At 45.8% G+C, this 24,608-nt stretch overlaps 2 protein-coding genes across 5 annotated transcripts in view; one reads left to right on the top strand and one right to left on the bottom strand.

Moving 5' to 3' along the window:
• COG7 (component of oligomeric golgi complex 7) overlaps positions 1-6,533 on the bottom strand; it is a 151,381-nt gene extending 144,848 nt beyond the window's left edge. The window contains exons 1-5 of one of the 3 annotated variants that reach the window (XM_063934649.1): positions 6,447-6,533; positions 5,700-5,879; positions 5,471-5,619; positions 5,276-5,392; positions 4,094-4,262 (exon numbers count right to left, since the gene is read on the bottom strand). In XM_063934649.1, coding sequence (XP_063790719.1) covers positions 4,094-4,262; positions 5,276-5,392; positions 5,471-5,619; positions 5,700-5,865 — 601 coding nt within the window. In that variant the 5' untranslated portion in view covers positions 5,866-5,879; positions 6,447-6,533. Of the gene's footprint in view, positions 1-4,093; positions 4,263-5,275; positions 5,393-5,470; positions 5,620-5,699; positions 5,880-6,329; positions 6,407-6,442 lie in introns of those variants that run through there. The other 2 variants (XM_063934650.1, XM_063934648.1) reach the window with 2 other exon arrangements.
• A 1-nt stretch (position 6,534) lies between these two features.
• NME3 (NME/NM23 nucleoside diphosphate kinase 3) overlaps positions 6,535-24,608 on the top strand; it is a 52,249-nt gene continuing 34,175 nt past the window's right edge. Inside the window, exons 1-4 of one of the 2 annotated variants that reach the window (XM_063934652.1) lie at positions 6,535-6,681; positions 7,884-8,014; positions 10,392-10,493; positions 12,788-12,900. In XM_063934652.1, coding sequence (XP_063790722.1) covers positions 6,636-6,681; positions 7,884-8,014; positions 10,392-10,493; positions 12,788-12,900 — 392 coding nt within the window. In that variant the 5' untranslated portion in view covers positions 6,535-6,635. Of the gene's footprint in view, positions 6,682-7,883; positions 8,015-10,388; positions 10,494-12,787; positions 12,901-24,608 lie in introns of both variants that reach the window. The other variant, XM_063934651.1, reaches the window with a different exon arrangement.

Raw genomic sequence — 24,608 nt, 5'->3', positions numbered from 1 at the left:
ACCACCTGGCCCTTCTAGTCTAACCATGTACACACACACACACACACACACACACACACACACACACACACACACACACACACACACACAAACACACAAAATAGGGTTAATTTGTTTTTGTTGAGAACCAATTAACCTACCTGCATATTTTTGGATTGTGGGAGGAAACTGGTGTACCTGGAGGAAACCCAAGCAAGCATGGGGAAAATATACAAACTCCACCCAGTTAGGGCCATGGTGGGAATCAAACTCATGACCTCAGTACAGTAAGGCAGTAATTCTAACCATTAAGCCATCTGTAATGAGTTTGGTTTAAAATACTTCAGTAATCATAGTGATACAGAAATGAATTATTTGGATATCACACTAGAACCTTGTACCTCCACATACACTAAAAGTGTTGATTGTAACAAATATCTTAATTATAAAACGTTATCACCCTATAAGCTGGAAAAACATCCTGAAGGGTCAATTCTTGCAGTTAGGAAGGGATTGCTCTAGTTACTGTATGATATCTTTTTGGAGCAATCAAGGGCCATGTATGGGGCTTTTTAGAAAAGGGTTATCCAAGTAATTTGTTGGATAAAGCATTATTGGAGGTGAGCCAGGTCGATACTCTATTGACTCCCAAAACAGAGAATGTACTAGGTCCAACTAAAAAAGCTACTATAAAAACATAACAAGAACAACAGCTTTCTAGCTTTTATAACACAATATAACTCATCTGCCTTTAAAATAAGAAAAATCATTGAAAATAATTCCTCTTTGTTGAAACTAGATAGGATTTTGGCCAGAGAATTAGATGGAAGTAGTAGACTGGTCTCTAGAAAGTCGAATAGTCTTATGCAAAAATTATCACCCAGTTTAACTACAAATAAATTCAATAAGGGAAATAGGAGTGTAAGGTTTTTTTTTAGAATGGCATGGAAAATGCCATTATATGTGAACCTACTGACAACAAGAGCAATAGTGTAGTATAATTATTTGATAAAAATTTACACAATATTGACTCTTTTCTTAACTGACAATTACCTTATGGCATCTTCAATATTACATGTGGTTATGAGATTCAATATGTGGACCGGACCGCCACCATGTACATTAAATATCCGATTTCTGAACACACAGCCTACCTTGACATGTTTCCACTTGCCCCAAAAGGAAATTGAAAGATAAGAGGGTGAAAGCAATTGAACATGTGAGAGCAACCAGCAGAGGAGGCAACAGATTTAAAATGTTATGCAAAAAAGAAGCGTTTTGGATCTATAAGTTAGGAACGTTGGTTCCTAATGGGCTTAATAACACCATTGAACTTCATGTGTAACGCATCCAAAACTGAATAATAATGGAGGTTAAGTGTGATTATTTGTGGGTGTAACAAACACTCTAGTTCCCTTTTGTATCACCTAAATGTGCCAGCCCCCCTCCCCAGTTGATCATACGAGTAACTGTCCATCCTTTTACTGGACCCCACATTGAGAGATTATATTTATGTTTCCCTCTGCTGTGTTGTTGTTTTCTCCCCCTCCACCCTCTATATTTCCACTGTCCAATATTGAATATACTTGGACAGTGGGATTTGGGTTTTATAACTTGGTTATAGCTAGTAACACAGAGTATGTTCCGATATGTAGTTATATTAAATAGATTTTAGTCCTTGTCAGTATTGTAATAGTGGCTTCATCTGTATTAGCTTAGATCTATATAGGTATATCTTTTTTCAGGTTTTTTTTATATATCCTTATACATTTTTCATATTTATTTTTATACTTTTTATGTAACTTTTGTGTAACTTTTTATCTAGCCTGATGAATTTTGATAAGCAAAGTTTTGTTCTCATCAGTCATAGATAAATTTTATACATGGTTAGTATTTGGTTTTATAATTCTTGTTTTCCTACACCTGACCTGGTGAATATACTTACCCTTCTGTGAAAATTCATATTTATACTTAGAATGACATTTAATATTTATTAACCATTATTATTTGATTATAAGTTGATGTTTTAACACATCTAAAGTTAACAATTGGAAGGACAATGACCGGTCAACAAACCAGGAAGACTACCTAAAAACTTTTGATTGGTCAACTGTGGAATAAAAAGGACCCAGTGAACAAGGGGAGCTAATTCTGATGAAACAGCCCAGTTTACCAGGCTGAGAAAGGCGCCAAGATCCGTCCGCTTTTCTTGATGAGGTCTGCAAGAGCCTCCACACAGCACCAGTCAACGCGAACCAGCCCATAGTGCGCTGACTAACTGGCATCAGCAGCGTATTGAAGCAAGGAACTCCACTGCGCCTCTCCAGTGCTTGCACACAGCCTTGTTAGTGGACACTGCTCAGCAGCAGAGTGTTAGTGGACACTGCTCAGCAGCAGAGTGAGCCAGCGGCGGGCGGCACACAGCCACTTCACATTCACCACCAGAGGGCGCCTGCCAGTCGGACCAAGTATCTAGCTTGTCCTTGTGTCTAGTACCACTTCTTAGAGGATTCCGGGGATCTAAATATTTCCATAAATTCAAGCTGCAGGAAGCACCTATCCCCGCTGTTAAACTGAAGCCCTTTTTAAACAAGGGGAGATTATATAATACAATTTGTTCTGATAAAGGAGATACATGTGGTATTGGCTGATGTGTACAGTTACATTTCTTATTGGAATGCCATGAAATAATTCCCCATTTCTCTTTTAAGAACCAACTAAGAAATGAATCTGCAGATTATTAACTTAAGTACTAACCGCTGATATACTGTACCACAAACCTTAAATGACTCTGGATATGAACGGATGGATTAACCTTTATTGAAATAACACAAGTGTTTATGGTAGACTGCATCTGATTCTTTTCTGAGTACTAACAGAACAACTGTGATTTATTGCTAATTAACATTTTAATATGCACTATAATTATAAATAGCAAGATGAATGCAGGGGTTGGGATCGATATGCCGGCAGTCAGAATAGCGACCATCCAATGATCACTTTTCTAACCTATACATAACCTCCTCCTACTCATTTATGCTACAAATCATCCAATAAGGCAATGCAGGACCACCCACTAAACAGAGATCACTACTTTAGAAATCATCCACAAAAGAGCACAACTGGAGAAATAGCATCACATAGAGATACACTGCTCATAGTGATGCAGATTTCATTTTATGCAGCAACCTCTAAGCAGGATGCATTCGTTATCCCGACGGTCATGTGACCGACAGCCGAAGGTAAGTATCAGGGTTCGGGTAAGGGCCCGGAGAGGAGAGGGAGGGTTAGGATTAGGCACTGGGGAGGTGGTTAGCTGTAGCCGCCACCCCCACAGGGGTAGGGTAAAGTAAAAATACTTACCCCCTCCAATGTTGCGATCTTCAGTGTTGGGATGCTACGGGTCAGTCATGTGACCCCTGGCATCCCGACCACCAGTATTCCATACCGAACCCGTGTATAACTACTAAGAGGCACAGAGATCAAGTTAATCTCTCTCTTGTGATATTCATCTGGTGGATTTCAAAAATTGCATACTGCCTAGAACCGCTCGTATGGACTGCTCCTAGAAGTTGCCGTTAAAGTAACACCTTATCCTGATATTTCCCTCCTACCTCATTACCCCCCTTGTGTCTCCCCACTCTTCCCCCTCCTTTTTAGAATGTAAGCTCTCACAATCAGAGCCCTCCGTCTTCTAGTGTCATCCCTTCCCTTCAATCTCACTATCTAAACCAATACTAAGCTATATGCACGTAACTACGCCTACTCATGTCATTACGTAACATATGTTACTTTGTTTACACTGTTTTCTAGAATTGCTCTTTACGGCACTGGGTTACTCTGTGGCTCCTTATGAATAAATGCTAATACAGAGATCTAGATAGCCTATTCTAACAATAAAAAACAATCACAAAAACATTTCATTGATCTAAATTAATATAAAAGAAAAAAAAAACATGCGTTTCTGGTCCATACACTTTATCCAGTAACATATGCTATTTTAGCAGAAAGACATGTAAGCCAAGCTACAGATGGAGCCACGATTATCTTGGCTTCTATGCTGCGCCTAGGCACAACATGGTTTGTACACTATGTAAGCTATGTATTTTCTTACCTGTAGACTGGCTGTTGAAAGCTGCAACTATCTGGGGACTGCACATAGCTTCCAAGCGATTTTTCAGAGCCTCTAGGTAGACACATTTCTCGGAGTAATCCGGAGTATCCACCAGCATTGCAAGGCTCACCTGCATACTGGTCAGCTTCTCAGAGATGACAGTGATGTTCTGTAACAGAGAGCAACTCTCTTCAAACCTATGCAGATATAATAAGCCTCCGCCTACTACACTCCATGTTTCACAGTTCCCTGGTCCTACTCCTCCTAGCAGAAGAGGAGGAAGAGTAGGACCAGGGCCACCGCCAGGAACACTGTAAGTATAGAGGCGGGGAGACATAGCAGAAGGCAAAGAGGAGGTGGGACAGCAACAGACAGAGGGAGTGGGGTGAGACTGATACCCCTTTCACACTGCCAATGCCGGATCCCACCCGGGAATTGAAAACGGGTCCTTCCCGGGTGGGATCCGGCATTGGCAGCTGCTGCAGGCTTCCCCGACCCGATAATATGCCGGGCGGGTTGCCATAGCAGCGGGGGGCGGAGCTGGCGGCGGCGCTGGGAGATGAGATCATCTCCGTGCCGCCTCTCCCTGCTGTAGTAAACGGGTCCCGGGACGCATCGACCCGGGAGCCCGTTTACGCAGCCACTGACCCGGTATTCAAACCGGGTATAACACTGCTTTATTCCCGGGTTGAATTGCCGGGTCAGGCGACCCGCGATTTCGGCTATGCCCCTTTCACACCGCACGCCGACCTGGCAATATGCCGGGTCGTTACCGGGTTATTTGTGCGGTGTGAAAGGGGTGTGAGCTGCTGGCAAACAAGGGGGCGGAGTAGCAGGCAGACAATGACTCCTCATATGTTGGTCCCTTTACTAAATATTTAGATTTGTGTATAGGTGATCCACCATAGAACATATTCTAAGTCATTGGTTCCCAAACTTGGTCCTCAAGAACTTGCATTTTCCAGGTCACCTAACAGGTGTATTCATTACGCACCGACACATTTAAAAAAATCCACAGGTGGAGATCTGGAAAACGTGAACTGTTGGGGGTCCTTGAGGACAGAATTGCGGAACCACTGTTCTAAATGAACAATGTGACACATAGGGGTTTTGTGTGTATATCTTAAGTGGGAGCAATAAGGCAAGCTCCAAAGCTGTGACTTGCCTCGACAATGAACCTACCTGTGATTTGAGGGTTTCCTCTATGTCTGCACTAAGTGTACTCCACTTATCAGCTTCCTGAAGGGACTCTGAAGCCAGCTGCATGCGGGACTTTACTTTATCCATCTCCACCAGAACCTGGACAGAGAAAAGTCATGTCACGAGGAACACAAAAGATTTCATGTCCGGGCCTGCATCTAGGATATGGCTGCTCACCTGCATAGACTGCGCTGTGTCCTGCTCAAACTTCTTGATGTCCTCCTTGACCAGAATCATTTGCTCTTTCAAGAATGTTGCTTCCTGCCTCAGAGCCTCCACATCCCGCAGCACACGGGGCATGTTCTGCAGGGCCTGGTGACTAGTCTCTGTGGGGAAACATGGCGGTCACTGACACATTTCCAAACAAGAAAGAAGTTCCTTTAGGGAGGACTCTAATCTGCCATACCTTCCACCGAGTTGTTCACCTCCTGGATGAATAACTGCAGTTTCATAACCAAGGTGGCAGCATGTGCATCTACTTTCCCCGGTGTGTCTTTCTGCACGGACTTAAACGCAGTATTCACCCACTCCTTCACCTCAAAGTCATCGGCTAGGAACCTTGAGAAGTCCATTGTAGGGGAACGGCCTGTGGTGACAGCAAGCAAGTATAAGCAAGAAGGACTGCTACTTGCATATAGCATACATAAATGTGCAAAGTAAGCATATGCAAATCACTATGCCAAGCAATATCCAATTAAGCCAGGTTTCCAAATCAATACAGACATGGCCTTACTTAAAAAGCATCACTGTGTACATGTTCAAACCTTCACCTTTAAGACTCAGGGATGGCTTTGGGGAGCTTAGCCCAATAAATAAAGATCAGGTCCAATTACTATTGTTTTATAGCATAAATATATATAGATATATGTATATATATATATATATTTACATCCAAAACCAATGACACCATTGTCTAGACATAGTAGCATCAGATCATTGCTAAACATATAGGGCCTTATGGTGACCATTAAAGATGTGGGTCTAATAAAAGCACAAAGTATGTTGTCAGTCTCTGCTGGGACTTTTGGTTCTATACCAACTGTGTATACAGAGGGCGCCTGAGCCTGGCAGTGCCTGCACACTGATCCCATCTCCTGTAGACCAGGCTAGACATAAGCACCGTCTAGGACAGCGCCGCCATCAGGGTACCTACTGCCAGCGCAGGGCTACACCGGACTCTCCCCCAAGTACACCGGCTCTCGGTAAAGGTTCCCCGTCAGTCACTGCGTGGAGTGGGCGGCTCCATACTGAAGGCGGCGTGCTGCTGCGTGCGCGTCCCCGCCTGTGCCGGCATTGGTGACGTGCGCGATCCCGTGCGTCCTCTCTTGCCGCTGCTCTCGCCATGATTTGTCTGGTGCTGACCATCTTTGCGCACATTTTCCCTACTGGTGAGAGCCCCTGGGGCAGATCAGCGAGGGGGGAGGCCTGGGGAGCCTAGTCTCGGGTCATCATGGGGGCTGCATTGTGGTTCCCGGGAGTGAGTAGCATTGGGTGACTGCTCCCAGCATCCCTGAGGGAGGAGGTTATATATATATATATATATATATATATATATATATATATATATATATATCTATCTCTAAAGGATGCATACACAGCTGTGCTATATATTAGAATACCCTGCTGTGTTCTTCACACGGCAACACATTGTTAGGAGGGAGCGATGAGAGCCAGCCTGCCTGTACCTGCCCACCTGCTGTGCTTTGTGTATCACAGGTAGTAACCGGACTCTCCCATGCTGATACCCAGCGCTGGCTTTGTCTTTTGGCATCTGGCAGCGTCACAATACCTGACTGCGCATATTAGAAATGATTCCCTGAGGGCTTTTCTCCCCACGTGCTATGCCCAGCTTTGCCCTGGAGAGATGGCATGTGCCCTGCTGGTGGCTCCTCTATGCCCAGCAACGGCAGATGTGCCCCACCACCGCAGTCCATCCTACGTGACAGGTCTGTTCTAGATTTCCCCTGTGCCATGTTTGGCTTGTTCACTCTACCACCAACCTAGCTCAGGACGCTTGTTCCCAGTAAGGCTTATTCTGCCCTCTGCCTTCACGCGCTTTTGTCCCTATAAGAAGTTTCTCCACTAGCCGTGGATTTAGGCAGAATGACCTGGTCTGTGACTATTCCACCCCCCACCCCACTGAAACTATTGTACTTCTTTAATGAAGCTGATGTATAAATTAACACCGTCCTGTGAATGGAATTATGTTGGGTTTCTGAGACCATATATGAGCCAGCTCCGTGGATGCTTCAGGACTCGGAATATTTGCACGGCCACTAACCCTGTCTATGCATGGCATATATCAGTAGTATAGGGGCAGGGGGCTACTGTGAACACTCAGTTAATATTTTATGTGCCCTCCCTTATGCCTGTATATTTGATTTAAGGAAAAAGTCAAGGCAAACGTTCTCTATTTACTTATCAGAGTGCCCCGAGTTAGATGTGTAACTGCGTGTTCTTGTATAGGTTTCATATTGCCCTAACCCCGTCTCATTTTCTGTGCCACCTTATCCTGAGATCTCCTATCCCTCCACTGTCTGTAGATCATCACTTGCTTTCCTTTATCTTACCGTCCTTGTTTTCTCTGCAGCGTGGACAGGGATTAATGAGCGCACCTTTTTAGCCATCAAGCCTGATGGGTGTCAGCGACGTCTGCTTGGGGAGATTATCAGGCGTTTCGAGAGGAAGGGCTTCCGGCTGGTTGCTATGAAGATGATGCAGGTGGGTTACGGTTTAAGAATTTTTTATATATATGATATACTAAAAAAACACTTTTTTTTTATTTTTACGTTTTTCAAGCTAAAATGGTTAATGGTAGAATTGGTGACATGTTTTGGGATTTGCTTTGTTCTTTTAAAGAATGTTTGAGCGTCACCAAATAAACACGTATAGACCTAAATAGCATCAGAGATACCAGGAGGCAGGCTACATGACATTTGTACTTAGATTTTGTCATTATTTTTGTCTGATACAATTTGTCATCATTACAGATGGGAAGTAAAACTGTAAACAAGCTTTAAAATGAGAATAGGATGTTGGAGTATAACTTTGTATTTTATATTACAGATGGAAAAAAACGTTACTTTGACATTTAAAGCACTACGTGCCATTAAGATGAATGGCTTTGTGATGTGTTACATGTCGGTAAAGCCGGCCATACACTTATACGACTTCTCGGAGGGGAGAAGTCGCATACGATCACCCGGCAGCTTCCCGGTGGCAGGATCGCATATGATACATCGTATGCAGTCCTTATACAATGTATCGTATGCGACCCCAGCCAAGGCTGCCGATACGATATATCTATAGTGAGGTACTTCCGATCTAGGGGCTCCAATCCGATGCAAACGGGACCTCGGGTCAGATCGGAGGTAAAGCACGTGTGGTTTTCCAGTTTTCACCCGATTTATCAGCCGGAAACGTTGGAATTGGATGAAATCGGGCAAAATCGCACTAGTGTATGGGCACATGAAGGCTGGCCTTACGCTGCACAATAATCACGCAAACCATGCGAACAAACGATTGGTTTGAACGATTATCGTTTAGCATATTGTACTGAATAATAATTGATCACAGCCTGAAAATTGGTCTATCATTTGGCTTGGTTGCCAATCCTCCCATCTACAAGCTGTGAATGGAGATCTCCATACATGTTGCAGTATATAGAGGCTGATAATGTTGATATTATCTTAAACCATAAAGCTATACCTTTAAACACACCTTTACCATGGAGCTGCTGCGGTCGCTAGCTCACGCTACGTACTTCGTACGCTATTTGCGCACAGAGTCCCGTACCGTATACGCACTCAGCGTACGAATGCCGCACTGTGGGTACAAAGCGCACACAGCGTGCGCACACACAATTAATGCACCTTAAAACCTTGTTAATGATACAATGTAATGATATGCTTATACTTTAAACCTTTGGCAGCAATGTACTGCACGATGTTAATACCTTTAAACCTTAAGTAGCGCTGGCGATACAAAGTATCCGCAGTGCATACACCTTATCAATGCTTATACACCTTAAACAGGTTAATCTACTTTAAAGCCCAGGCAGGAAAGTGAAAACGCAACACCATTTGTAGTTGAAACCACAGGGTTCTAAGGCCTCCGTGGATTGATTCCAAAAAGGTAAAACATTACAATTTATACACTGCAGACTAACAAGTAAATCTAAACAGAGTAATGGCTACAGAGAATGTACGTACGTGAGAATATTCGCAAGCGCAACCCGAATTCGGTCCTCCGCTGGTCATACAGATAGCATTTAGAGTCTTGTGTCCCCAAGCCTGCTGCAAGCTCCCTTTATTCACTTCATCCAAAACAATACAATGGTCACTGTAATCCCTTTGTCTATTGGACACAGAGATATGTCTCCACATTACAGCAAAGGTCATAGGTGGATTTGAAAAGGTGGGCGATGTCCCTTCCAACTTCTCTTGTGGGTGGTATCCTCCGGATTCCCGCCGCATATGTAATTGACAGTAAATACAGTTAATGTTCATAATCTACTTTTGTACATAACTATACGCAGGAGCAAGCGATCTTTCTCTAACTACCACCGGAATGTTACCCTCAAAATACCCTACAGCTGGATACCAAACACCACCTTGTAACCTTGTTCTGTCCCCTCCTATCCTGTAAAGGTGAATCCCTTTGTTCTGTTATCATTTTAAACAGCTATTTCTTTCTGACGTGGTGCAGGGGGCTATGTGTACAATGTGCACTATTTGGGTTAAATATGCTATGTTCTAATAACACGCTACACGCTCACAAACTCCGCCGTAAATACCCATATCATGTGCATGATCGCCGGAGCGATCTTACGCAAATTGCGGATATGTGCACAAACGGAGGACTGGGTGCACGAGCAGCGGGCATGTGCATGGGGCATGTATTACAATATTTTTCGACTTTGACAAGGCTTTCTGATGATCATCCTGTCACTCTGCCTGTCTATGGCCAGCTTAAGTTCACAATGATGAATTTAGCAAGAATGTTATCACAGTAACTAGCAGAGTGTCTCCCCCTTACTGTGGAGTTGCTGTGTGGATTTGCAGCATAAATGACACTGTATAACTCTGTCTCTCAGCAGGCGTCAGAGGGGCTCTTAAAGGAACATTACATCGCTTTACGAGATCGGCCATTCTATGATCGGCTGGTGAAGTACATGACTTCTGGACCTGTGATTGCTATGGTGAGAACTTGCTGCGCTTACTTTGCCCTTCCTGCTAATGCTGCTACATAAACACCAGGGCATCCCCCATCAGACAGTTTTACAAATGGGCAAAGAGCGGGACAGCTGATTTCTCCAAAAAAACACTGATCAGCCTCATTGGTAAACAACATTTCTAAGTGTTTGTTGTCAACGCTCTGGAGCATGAGTGTTCCTCGATATAAGGACCATAGATTAAAAAAATATATTCTGATAGTGTACCATAGGAAGCACCTCCATCCCATGCTCCATCAGACATTCACCCAGCCTCCCTGCCTTCAAATGTACCCTTAAAACCTACCACCCCTTCTCCCAACTCTCTGGCCCCTCTAATACCCCACTCTGCTCCCCACTACCCCTTGTGTCCAACAACAACCACGCTAGAGTGTAAGCTCTTGCGAGCAGGACCCTCAGTCGCTCTGTCATCTGTAGATTTTTAATTTAGTATTTCTGTAAATGTGTGTCCTTGTGTGTAACTACTTTGAGAACCCTTGTATACTGTTGCTTTATTCCCCCAATTTGCACAGTGTTTCGGAACTGTTGTGGTTAAATCGGCGCTCCTCTCTACTGCTGCTACAGAAATAATAGTGTCACTGTACACCCTGATTAAATGTGCATATGTTAGTGACTGTATACCTTTCCATGAGCGCTGCCCATATACCATCAGTGCAAAACAATATTAACCATTAAATCACACCTATAGTGTGTGTGTGTGTGTGTGTGTGTGTGTGTGTATGTGTGTGTGTGTGTGTATATATATATATATATATATATATATATATATATATATATATATATATATATATATATATTAGTCCATGAAGCTGATGCAGATTAGGTCCCTTTTCAGTTTTATTTTGTTACTCACAAATACATTCCCCAGATGGTCTGTCAACGTTTCAGTCAAACAATGACCTTTGTCAAGACATCACAAAATGGCACTGGGATCAGCAGCAAGTGTGCACCTATCACCTATGTCCCACAGGCCCCCTCTTTATAGTGGCTAGCTATAATTGGTTCCCACCAGCAATTAGTGGGCACAGTAGACCGGAAGTGTCTTAAAAGTACTATTGTATATGTCAATAGGTCAAACGAAACGTTGACAGACCATCTGGGGAATGTATTTGTGAGTAACAAAATAAAATTGAAAACCTGCTATGTTTGGTGAGTGCCTGTTACTCTGGTTTATTATATTATGGGTCACATTGGCACCGCCGGATTGTGAACTGATGGAGCTTGGAGTGCGGATTCATGGATAATTGTCCTTTGCCCGCGGCTTTGCTCACATGGATGTCTGTTACTGCTCAGCAGAACTAATTTTACAAAGACAGTAGTGCCATCTAATTTTGTGATGCATAGTTTATATAGTACAAATTGATCACAACATTTCTTTGTAAACAATATTTGCAGTTTTTCCTTGAGGGATTAACACAAAAAAAAATGCTTGGTGCTACTAACTCGTGAGCAAGCCACGTAAAGCTGCCCATGGGAGAAGCAGCTGGTCCTGAGATCTATGCCTGCAGCCCTGGGCGTTTGCCCCTGTGACTTGTTATTTGTCATGGCGAAGCAGATGCTTAAAGGAAACTGCAGACGCTTGAATTGAAAAGGAAAATTGCTTGTGATAAGGGTGTACATGCTATAAACACTATCTCGCCTACGCCAGATCTCATTAGAATATCTGCCTCAGGTTCCTCTGCAGAGCAGTCACTTTAAGTCAGGTTCTGATGCGTAACTTTTGTGGAGTCACTTGAACCTGCACACTGCACCCGCCGAGTGTCAAGCGTCTGTTTTTTCCTATATTGCGCCCCTCCCTGATGTCACAGCGAGAGCATACATACCTTAGTTTCTTTCTAGGTCACTTAGCTATACAATAGTGAAAACGCAATCCATGTTCATCCAGTAGTTTTTTATACGATGCCAGAACAGACATCAAAAATTCCTACGTTTTATTTAGTATATTGTTTGTAACTTAATTGTGGTATATGTACCACTCTATGGGAAAGGTATACAGTGTGCTTAGATTCAGGTGCCGTGGTTATTGGAGCACACTTAACTTTTGGAATATCACATGAGATTACTTACCTACTCTAATACTCTGATATTCAAAAACGTAATTATTGCTGGATATGACCTCATTGCCACCCCTTACTTTCAAGCTTCTCAGTTACTTCCCAAATGCATTACAATATAAATGAGCCTAATTTTACCAGGGGCCTAGTCTGGAAGTGCATTCCTGTCATGTGCGTTTATCTAACTCTGGACCATGTTTCCTGCAGGTCTGGCAGGGTTTGGATGTGGTGAAGACGGCGCGGGTTATGCTGGGAGAGACCAACCCAGCTGACTCCCTACCGGGAACTATCCGAGGAGATTTCTGTGTGGATGTCAGCAGGTAAACTGTGAATTCAGCATTATCTCTCACGACCACTCTGTCCCTCATAAAGTAAAATATTGTCTTTCTATGGGGTAAATGGATTATAGCCGCACGCATCGTGCCGTTCTAACACTTTCTGCTTCGCCTCACTACCGAGGTGAAGCAGGAAGGGACATCGACAAGATGTATAAACATCTTGTCTGCCGAAGCGGGAGAAGTGATGCCCCTCCCACTCTTACGATGTTCCTCTGAGCACACAGCAGGTCAGCACTAAAGCTTAGTACTGACAAGCTGTCTCCCTGCCCAGCCAGGGACAGCTCTGTCCCTGCTGTAGTCTATGGACATTGCCACCTGCAGCAGTCGAAATTGATACCTGCAGGTGTTGGAACAGTCAGCGATGATTACTGTTCATACATTGCCACCTCATATCGGCGTGCTATCTGTTAGATAGCAGCGCCAATATGGACAGGGGCGCACATTGTGCACACTCCGCCAGTGTCTTACATGGGGGAGACACGGTATCAGCGCACGTAAGGTGGGCTGATACTGCTTCTCCCCCATATTAGAGGGTAATATATTTACCCCTATGAGTAGTGTTTTGCTTGTTTTCTTAAAAAAAAAATCTTCAGCATAGTATAGGTATATTATCCTATGTAATTATTTATCGGGAGGGGGTCATTGTTACTTCGGTGAAACGTTCACCATGAACTCTAGGGGGAACATAAGCCACATTACACTGGGTAAATAAGAGGCTCCTACACCATACCCCACAGTCCCAGTGTCCACCTAGGCCGACAGAAAAGAGACTACATACTTAAAGTGCCCCTAAACACAGTGGACCATTCTTGATGAGAATGTAGCTTGTCAATCCAGTAGGAAGCATTGACATCACTCCGACATGACATGGCTAGTGATGTCACTGGTTTCTAGTGATGATGTAGGCTATATTTAACTATTGGCAAGACCACAAAATTCCTTCAAACATTATATTTCTCATACGTCCTAGAGGATGCTGGGGACTCTGTAAGGACCATGGGGTATAGACTGGATCCGCAGGAGACATGGGCACACTATAAGACTTTGAATGGGTGTGTACTGGCTCCTCCCTCTATGCCCCTCCTCCAGGCTCTAGTTAGATTCTGTCCCCAGCAGAGACTGGACACACACTAGGGGAGCTCTACTGAGTTTCTCTAAAAGACTTTGTTAGGTTTTTTATTTTCAGGGAGCACTGCTGGCTACAGGCTCCCTGCTTCGTGGGACTGAGGGGAGAGAAGTCAGACCTACTTCTGTGAGTTAGGCTCTGCTTCTTAGGCTACTGGACACCATTAGCTCCAGAGGGTTCGATCACTTGGTGCGCCTAGCTGCTTGTTTCCGGAGCCGCGCCGTCACCCCCCTCACAGAAGCCAGAAGAAAGAAGCCGGGTGAGTATGAGAAGAACAGAAGACTTCAGTGACGGCAGAAGACTTCCGAGTTTCAGAGGTACCGCGCAGCGGTCGCGCTGCGCGCCATTGCTCCCACACAACAACGGCTTTACAAGGGTGCAGGGAGCAGGGGGGGCGCCCTGGGCAGCAATATATACCTCTATAGTGTCTGGCTAAACATGTATATAGTGCATAGGCACTGTATACCGACCCCTACCAGCATAAAAAAACTATATTAATAGCGGGGCTTAAGCGCGCCAAGAAGGGGTGGGGCTTAGCCCTCACAACATGATTCAGCGCCATTATCTCCATGTCCCCAACAAAGCAATGTGTACAGTGCAAACGAGGGGGGTCACAGTGTTTTAGTGCAATATAGAAGGAAATATAGCACTATCTTAGATAATGGGCATGTAATCATTGTGTTGTGCATATATGTCTGTGTGTTCCCTGTCAGATACCCACTATAGCTTTTTAGTCCACATGTGTCGACATGTGTGAGTGCTCTGTCGAAAACAGCTATGGGAATCCCTGTCGGCATCGCCGACGCCTGTTGGTACTTGATTCAGTAGATGCAGTGTCAGCATGTCGGTAGTTGTATGCTTTTCAAAAGGAAACATTGTATGGGAGACACAGTAGTATGTGGGTGACCCTGTCGGCACCCACTGTTATTACTGGGTGTAAATTAACATGCTGTAACTGCCTTATACCTGTATATATATTTATATGTATATGTATGATACGGTTCCATGGGCCTGTAGCTCGAGCACAGACATGGTAGTATTTGTGGGGGAGTGATATTAATTTATATATGTATACTTCCCTCGGACCCCTCGGGGTCTCTAGAATGTTATTTTGCCTGGTTACTACTCCCCGCTGTCGACGAATACTAGGTTTTCTGTCGACCATAAGGTTTCCTGGTTAGATCCACAACGGGGGCATTTCAGTACATGTTCATACACATTCAGAACACATCATTAATGTCACTAGGGACCCGACGGTTTCGGACAATCTGCTTATATGTATTATATAAATATATATAATGTGTGTTTCTCTATCGTCCTAGTGGATGCTGGGGTTCCTGAAAGGACCATGGGGAATAGCGGCTCCGCAGGAGACAGGGCACAAAAAGTAAAGCTTTAGGATCAGGTGGTGTGCACTGGCTCCTCCCCCTATGACCCTCCTCCAAGCCTCAGTTAGATTTTTGTGCCCGGCCGAGAAGGGTGCAATCTAGGTGGCTCTCCTAAAGAGCTGCTTAGAAAAGTTTAGCTTAGGTTTTTTTTATTTTACAGTGAGTCCTGCTGGCAACAGGATCACTGCAACGAGGGACTTAGGGGAGAAGAAGTGAACTCACCTGCGTGCAGGATGGATTGGCTTCTTGGCTACTGGACATTAGCTCCAGAGGGACGATCACAGGTACAGCCTGGATGGTCACCGGAGCCTCGCCGCCGGCCCCCTTGCAGATGCTGAAACGAGAAGAGGTCCAGAATCGGCGGCAGAAGACTCCTCAGTCTTCTTAAGGTAGCGCACAGCACTGCAGCTGTGCGCCATTTTCCTCTCAGCACACTTCACACGGCAGTCACTGAGGGTGCAGGGCGCTGGGAGGGGGGCGCCCTGGGAGGCAAATGAAAACCTTTTTTGGCTAAAAATACCTCACATATAGCCTCCGGGGGCTATATGGAGATATTTAACCCCTGCCAGAATCCGTTAAGAGCGGGAGACGAGGCCGCCGAAAAAGGGGCGGGGCCTATCTCCTCAGCACACAGCGCCATTTTCCCTCACAGAAAGGCTGGAGGGAAGGCTCCCAGGCTCTCCCCTGCACTGCACTACAGAAACAGGGTTAAAACAGAGAGGGGGGGCACTAATTTGGCGTTAGAAATATATAAAAAAGATGCTATAAGGGAAAACACTTATATAAGGTTGTCCCTATATAATTATAGCGTTTTTGGTGTGTGCTGGCAAACTCTCCCTCTGTCTCTCCAAAGGGCTAGTAGGTCCTGTCCTCTATCAGAGCATTCCCTGTGTGTGTGCTGTGTGTCGGTACGTGTGTGTCGACATGTATGAGGACGATGTTGGTGAGGAGGCGGAGCAATTGCCTGTAATGGTGATGTCACTCTCTAGGGAGTCGACACCGGAATGGATGGCTTATTTAGGGAATTACGTGATAATGTCAACACGCGCCAAGGTCGGTTGACGACATGAGACGGCCGACAAACAATTAGTACCGGTCCAGACGTCTCAAAAACACCGTCAGGGGTTTTAAAACGCCCGTTTACTTTAGTCGGTCGACACAGACAGGGACACTGAATCCAGTGTCGACGGTGAATAAACAAACGTATTCCTTATTAGGGCCACACGTTAAGGGCAATGAAGGAGGTGTTACATATTTCTGATACTACAAGTACCACAAAAGAGGGTATTATGTGGGATGTGAAAAAACTACCGTAGTTTTTCCTGAATCAGATAAATTAAATGAAGTGTGTGATGATGCGTGGGTTCCCCCCGATAGAAAATATGGGCGGTATACCCTTTCCCGCCAGAAGTTAGGGCGCGTTGGGAAACACCCCTTAGGGTGGATAAGGCGCTCACACGCTTATCAGAACAAGTGGCGGTACCGTCTATAGATAGGGCCGTCCTCAAGGAGCCAGCTGACAGGAGGCTGGAAAAATATCATAAAAAGTATATACACACATACTGGTGTTATACTGCGACCAGCGATCGCCTCAGCCTGGATGTGCAGAGCTGGGGTGGCTTGGTCGGATTCCCTGACTAAAAATATTGATACCCTTGACAGGGACAGTATTTTATTGACTATAGAGCATTTAAAGGATGTATTTCTATATATGCGAGATGCACAGAGGGATATTTGCACTCTGGCATCAAGAGTAAGTGCGATGTCCATATCTGCCAGAAGATGTTTATGGACACGACAGTGGTCAGGTGATGCAGATTCCAAACGGCACAAAGGTGTATTGCCGTATAAAGGAAGAGGAGTTATTTGGGGTCGGTCCATCGGACCTGGTGGCCACGGCAACTGCTGGAAAATCCACCGTTTTTACCCTAAGTCACATCTCTGCAGAAAAAGACACCGTCTTTTCAGCTTCAGTCCTTTCGTCCCTATAAGAGTCATATCTGCCCAGGGATAGAGGAAAGGGAAGAAGACTGCAGCAGGCAGCCCATTCCCAGGAACAGAAGCGTTCCAACCCTTCTGACAAGCTCTCAGCATGACGCTGAGACCGTACAGGACCCCTGGATCCTACAAGTAGAATCCCAGGGGTACAGTTTGGAATGTCGAGACGTTTCCCCTGCGCAGGCTCCTGAAGGCTGCTTTACCAAGGTCTCCCTCCGACAAGGAGGCAGTATGGGAAAAAATTCACGAGCTGTATTCCCAGCAGGTGATAATTAAATTACCCCTCCTACAACAAGAAAAGGGGTATTATTCCACACTATATTGTGGTACTGAAGCCAGAAGGCTAGGTGAGACCTATTCTAAATCTAAAAAAATTTGAACACTTACAAAGGTTCAAATCAAGATGGAGTCACTCAGAGCAGTGATAACGAACCGGGAAGAAGGGGACTATCTGGTGTCCCGAGACATCAGGGATGCTTACCTCCATGTCCCAAATTTGCCCTTATCACTAAGGGTACCTCAGGTTCGTGGTACAGAACTGTCACGATCAGTTTCAGACGCTGCCGTTTGGATTGTCTACGGCACCCAGGGTCTTTACCAAGGTAATGGCCGAAATTATGGTTCTTCTTCGAAGAAAAGGCGTCTTAATTATCCCTTACTTGGACGATCTCCTGATAAGGGCAAAGTCCAGGGAACAGTTGGAGGTCGGAGTAGCACTATCTCGGATACTGTTACAACAGCAGGGGTGGATTCTAAAGATTCCAAAATCGCAGCTGATCCCGACAACAAGTCTCCTGTGCCTAGGGATGATTCTGGACACAGTCCAGAAAAAGGTGTTTCTCCCGGAAGAGAAAGCCAGGGAGTTATCCGAGCTAGTCAGGAACCTCCTAAAATCAGTGCATCATTGCACAAGGGCCATGGTAAAAAAAATGGTGACTTCCTTCGAAGCAATTCCAGTCGGCAGATTTCATGCAAGAACTTTTCAGTGGGATCTGCTGGACAAATGGTCCGGATCGCATCTTCAGATGCATCAGCGGATAACCCTATATCCAAGGACAAGGGTGTCTCTCCTGTGGTGGTTACAGAGTGCTCATCTTCTAGAGGGCCGCAGATTCGGCATTCAGTTTTGGATGTTGGTGACCACGGAGGCCAGCCCGAGAGGCTGGGGAGCAGTCACACAAGGAAAAAATTTCCAGGGAGTGTGATCAAGTCTGGAGACTTTTCTCCACATAAATATAGCTAAGGGTAAATTTATAATGCTCTAAGCTTAGCAAGATCTCTGCTTCAAGGTCAGCCGGTATTGATCCAGTGGGATAAAACATCACGGCAGTCGCCCACGTAAATAGACAGGGCGGCACAAGAAGCAGGAGGGCAGTGGCAAAAACTGCAAGGACTTTTCGCTGGGCGGAAAATCATGTGATAGCACTGTCAGCAGTGTTTCATTCCGGGAATGGAAACTGGGAAGCAGACTTCCTCAGTAGGCACGACCTCCACCCGGCAGAGTGGGAACTTCATGGGGAAGTTTTCCACATAATTGTAAACTGTTGGGAATTACCAAAGGTGGACATGATGGCGTCCCGTCTGAACAAAAAACGGGACAGGTATTGCGCCAGGTTAAGAGACCCTCAGGCAATAGCTGTGGACGTTCTGGTAACACCGTGGGTGTACCAGTCGGTGTATGTGTTCCATCCTCTGCTTTTCATACCCAAGGTACTGAGAATTATAAGACGTAGAGGAGTAAGAACTATACTCATGGCTCCGGATTGGCCAAGAAGGACTTGGTACCCGGAACTTCAAGAGATGCTCACAGAGGACTTATGGCTTCTGCCGCTAAGAAGGGACTTGTTTCAGCAAGTACCATGTCTGTTCCAAGACTTACCGCAGCTGCGTTTGACGGCATGGCGGTGGAACGCCGGATCCTAAGGGAAAAGGCATTCAGGAAGAGGTCATTCCTACCCTGGTCAAAGCCAGAAAGGAGGTGACCGCACAACATTATCACCACATGTGGCGAAAATATGTTGCGTGGTGTGAGGCCAGGAAGGCCCCACGAAGAAATTTCAACTCGGTCGATTCCTGCATTTCTTGCAAACAGGAGTGTCTATGGGCCTCAAATTGGGGTCCATTAAGGTTCAAATTTCGGCCCTGTCGATTTTTCTTCCAGAAAGAAGTGGCTTCAGTTCCTGAAGTCCAGAAGTTTGTCAAGGGAGTATTGCATATACAACCCCCTTTTGTGCCTCCAGTGGCACTGTGGGATCTCAACGTAGTTCTGGGATTCCTCAAAACACATTGGTTTAAAACCAGTCAAATCTGTGGATTTGAAGCATCTCACATGAAAAGTGAACATGCTCTTTGACCTGGCCTGGACCAGGCGAGTGTCAAATTGGTGGTTTTTTTCTCAAAAAAGCCCATATCTGTTTGTCCATTCGGACAGGGCAGAGCTGCGGACTCGTCCCCAGTTCTCTCCCTAAGGTGGTGTCAGTGTTTCACCTGAACCAGCTTATTGTGGTGTCTTGCGCCTACTAGGGACTTGGAGGACTCCAAGTTGCTAGATGTGGTCAGGGCCCTGAAAATATAGGTTCCAGGACGGCTGGAGTCAGGAACACTGACTTGCTGTTATCCTGTATGCACCCAACAAACTGGGTGCTCTTGCTTTTAAGCAGACTTTTGCTAGTTGGATGTGTAATACAATTCAGCTTGCACATTCTGTGGCAGGCCTGCCACAGCCAAAATATGTAAATGCCCATTCCACAAGGAAGGTGGGCTCATCTTGGGCGGCTGCCCGAGGGGTCTCGGCTTTACAACTTTGCCGAGCGGCTATTTAGTCAGGGGCAAACACGTTTGTAAAATCCTACAAATTTGATACCCTGGCTAAGGAGGACCTGGAGTTCTCTCATTCGGTGCTGCAGAGTCATCCGCACTCTCCCGCCCGTTTGGGAGCTTTGGTATAATCCCCATGGTCCTTTCAGGAACCCCAGCATCCACTAGGACGATAGAGAAAATAAGAATTTACTTACCGATAATTCTATTTCTCGGAGTCCGTAGTGGATGCTGGGCGCCCATCCCAAGTGCGGATTATCTGCATTACTTGTACATAGTTACAAAAATCGGGTTATTATTGTTGTGAGCCATCTTTTCAGAGGCTCCGCTGTTATCATACTGTTAACTGGGTTCAGATCACAGGTTGTACAGTGTGATTGGTGTGGCTGGTATGAGTCTTACCCGGGATTCATAAATCCTTCCTTATTGTGTACGCTCGTCCGGGCACAGTACCTAACTGAGGCTTGGAGGAGGGTCATAGGGGGAGGAGCCAGTGCACACCACCTGATCCTAAAGCTTTACTTTTTGTGCCCTGTCTCCTGCGGAGCCGCTATTCCCCATGGTCCTTTCAGGAACCCCAGCATCCACTACGGACTCCGAGAAATAGAATTATCGGTAAGTAAATTCTTATTATTACATTATGTATATTCATATTACAAATTCTAATGAATGCTGAAGTAAAAGTTTACCTTCTCATGTGCTGGTCGCTCTGTTGATAAAGCTCTAGGTCGGCCGTGGCGAGTTGGTCTCAGATCCTCACAAGGAGTCCGAATGTTTATTCTTTTCCCGCCGCGGATAGAATCCTATGAAAGTCAACTCCTGGTCGACACGGGGCCCTGTCACAAAGGATCGTACACAGGAAGCTAAGTGACATTTTATTTCTATGCTTTGGAGTTATTTGCATTACATGCACATGGGAGAGTGTTTGTATTCGGAAAGGCATCCAATAGAATTACCCTAAAGAGAGAGGGGATGTTTCTTATGTTGATTCTTCTCTATAACATTGCGGCAGGCTGCCGTGCGTCTGCAGGAGGTGTGGCCGGGGGAATGCTGAGGCTGACTCCGAGAGATACTGGAGTTTTCTCTATCGTCCTAGTGGATGCTGGGGTTCCTGAAAGGACCATGGGGAATAGCGGCTCCGCAGGAGACAGGGCACAAAAAGTAAAGCTTTAGGATCAGGTGGTGTGCACTGGCTCCTCCCCCTATGACCCTCCTCCAAGCCTCAGTTAGATTTTTGTGCCCGGCCGAGAAGGGTGCAATCTAGGTGGCTCTCCTAAAGAGCTGCTTAGAAAAGTTTAGCTTAGGTTTTTTATTTTACAGTGAGTCCTGCTGGCAACAGGATCACTGCAACGAGGGACTTAGGGGAGAAGAAGTGAACTCACCTGCGTGCAGGATGGATTGGCTTCTTTGGCTACTGGACATTAGCTCCAGAGGGACGATCACAGGTACAGCCTGGATGGTCACCGGAGCCTCGCCGCCGGCCCCCTTGCAGATGCTGAAACAAGAAGAAGGTCCAGAATCGGCGGCATGAAGACTCCTCAGTCTTCTTAAGGTAGCGCACAGCACTGCAGCTGTGCGCCATTTCCTCTCAGCACACTTCACACGGCAGTCACTGAGGGTGCAGGGCGCTGGGAGGGGGGCGCCCTGGGAGGCAATGAAAACCTATTTTTGGCTAAAAATACCTCACATATAGCCTCCGGGGGCTATATGGAGATATTTAACCCCTGCCAGAATCCGTTAAGAGCGGGAGACGAGGCCGCCGAAAAAGGGGCGGGGCCTATCTCCTCAGCACACAGCGCCATTTTCCCTCACAGAAAGGCTGGAGGGAAGGCTCCCAGGCTCTCCCCTGCACTGCACTACAGAAACAGGGTTAAAACAGAGAGGGGGGGCACTAATTTGGCGTTAAAAATATATAAAAAAGATGCTATAAGGGAAAACACTTATATAAGGTTGTCCCTATATAATTATAGCGTTTTTGGTGTGTGCTGGCAAACTCTCCCTCTGTCTCTCCAAAGGGCTAGTAGGTCCTGTCCTCTATCAGAGCATTCCCTGTGTGTGTGCTGTGTGTCGGTACGTGTGTGTCGACATGTATGAGGACGATGTTGGTGAGGAGGCGGAGCAATTGCCTGTAATGGTGATGTCACTCTCTAGGGAGTCGACACCGGAATGGATGGCTTATTTAGGGAATTACGTGATAATGTCAACACGCGGCAAGGTCGGTTGACGACATGAGACGGCCGACAAACAATTAGTACCGGTCCAGACGTCTCAAAAACACCGTCAGGGGTTTTAAAACGCCCGTTTACTTTAGTCGGTCGACACAGACACAGACAGGGACACTGAATCCAGTGTCGACGGTGAATAAACAAACGTATTCCTTATTAGGGCCACACGTTAAGGGCAATGAAGGAGGTGTTACATATTTCTGATACTACAAGTACCACAAAAGAGGGTATTATGTGGGATGTGAAAAAACTACCGTAGTTTTTCCTGAATCAGATAAATTAAATGAAGTGTGTGATGATGCGTGGGTTCCCCCCGATAGAAAATATGGGCGGTATACCCTTTCCCGCCAGAAGTTAGGGCGCGTTGGGAAACACCCCTTAGGGTGGATAAGGCGCTCACACGCTTATCAGAACAAGTGGCGGTACCGTCTATAGATAGGGCCGTCCTCAAGGAGCCAGCTGACAGGAGGCTGGAAAATATCATAAAAAGTATATACACACATACTGGTGTTATACTGCGACCAGCGATCGCCTCAGCCTGGATGTGCAGAGCTGGGGTGGCTTGGTCGGATTCCCTGACTAAAAATATTGATACCCTTGACAGGGACAGTATTTTATTGACTATAGAGCATTTAAAGGATGCATTTCTATATATGCGAGATGCACAGAGGGATATTTGCACTCTGGCATCAAGAGTAAGTGCGATGTCCATATCTGCCAGAAGATGTTTATGGACACGACAGTGGTCAGGTGATGCAGATTCCAAACGGCACAAAGGTGTATTGCCGTATAAAGGAAGAGGAGTTATTTGGGGTCGGTCCATCGGACCTGGTGGCCACGGCAACTGCTGGAAAATCCACCGTTTTTACCCTAAGTCACATCTCTGCAGAAAAAGACACCGTCTTTTCAGCTTCAGTCCTTTCGTCCCTATAAGAGTCATATCTGCCCAGGGATAGAGGAAAGGGAAGAAGACTGCAGCAGGCAGCCCATTCCCAGGAACAGAAGCGTTCCACCGCTTCTGACAAGCTCTCAGCATGACGCTGAGACCGTACAGGACCCCTGGATCCTACAAGTAGTATCCCAGGGGTACAGATTGGAATGTCGAGACGTTTCCCCTGCGCAGGCTCCTGAAGTCTGCTTTACCAAGGTCTCCCTCCGACAAGGAGGCAGTATGGGAAACAATTCACGAGCTGTATTTCCAGCAGGTGATTAAATTACCCCTCCTACAACAAGAAAAGGGGTATTATTCAACACTATATTGTGGTACTGAAGCCAGAAGGCTAGGTGAGACCTATTCTAAATCTAAAAAAATTTGAACACTTACAAAGGTTCAAATCAAGATGGAGTCACTCAGAGCAGTGATAACGAACCGGGAAGAAGGGGACTATATGGTGTCCCGAGACATCAGGGATGCTTACCTCCATGTCCCAAATTTGCCCTTATCACTAAGAGTACCTCAGGTTCGTGGTACAGAACTGTCACTATCAGTTTCAGACGCTGCCGTTTGGATTGTCCACGGCACCCCGGGTCTTTACCAAGGTAATGGCCGAAATGATGGTTCTTCTTCGAAGAAAAGGCGTCTTAATTATCCCTTACTTGGACGATCTCCTGATAAGGGCAAAGTCCAGGGAACAGTTGGAGGTCGGAGTAGCACTATCTCGGATACTGTTACAACAGCAGGGGTGGATTTTAAATATTCCAAAATCGCAGCTGATCCCGACAACAAGTCTCCTGTGCTTAGGGATGATTCTGGACACAGTCCAGAAAAAGGTGTTTCTCCCGGAAGAGAAAGCCAGGGAGTTATCCGAGCTAGTCAGGAACCTCCTAAAATCAGTGCATCATTGCACAAGGGCCATGGTAAAAAAATGGTGACTTCCTTCGAAGCAATTCCAGTCGGCAGATTTCATGCAAGAACTTTTCAGTGGGATCTGCTGGACAAATGGTCCGGATCGCATCTTCAGATGCATCAGCGGATAACCCTATATCCAAGGACAAGGGTGTCTCTCCTGTGGTGGTTACAGAGTGCTCATCTTCTAGAGGGCCGCAGATTCGGCATTCAGTTTTGGATGTTGGTGACCACGGAGGCCAGCCCGAGAGGCTGGGGAGCAGTCACACAAGGAAAAAATTTCCAGGGAG

This window comes from Pseudophryne corroboree, chromosome 7 (genome assembly GCF_028390025.1).
Source record: "Pseudophryne corroboree isolate aPseCor3 chromosome 7, aPseCor3.hap2, whole genome shotgun sequence".
Taxonomy (NCBI): domain Eukaryota; kingdom Metazoa; phylum Chordata; class Amphibia; order Anura; family Myobatrachidae; genus Pseudophryne; species Pseudophryne corroboree.
The sequence above is the reverse complement of the archived record's forward strand: the minus strand, read 5'-3'. Positions and strand labels throughout refer to the sequence as shown.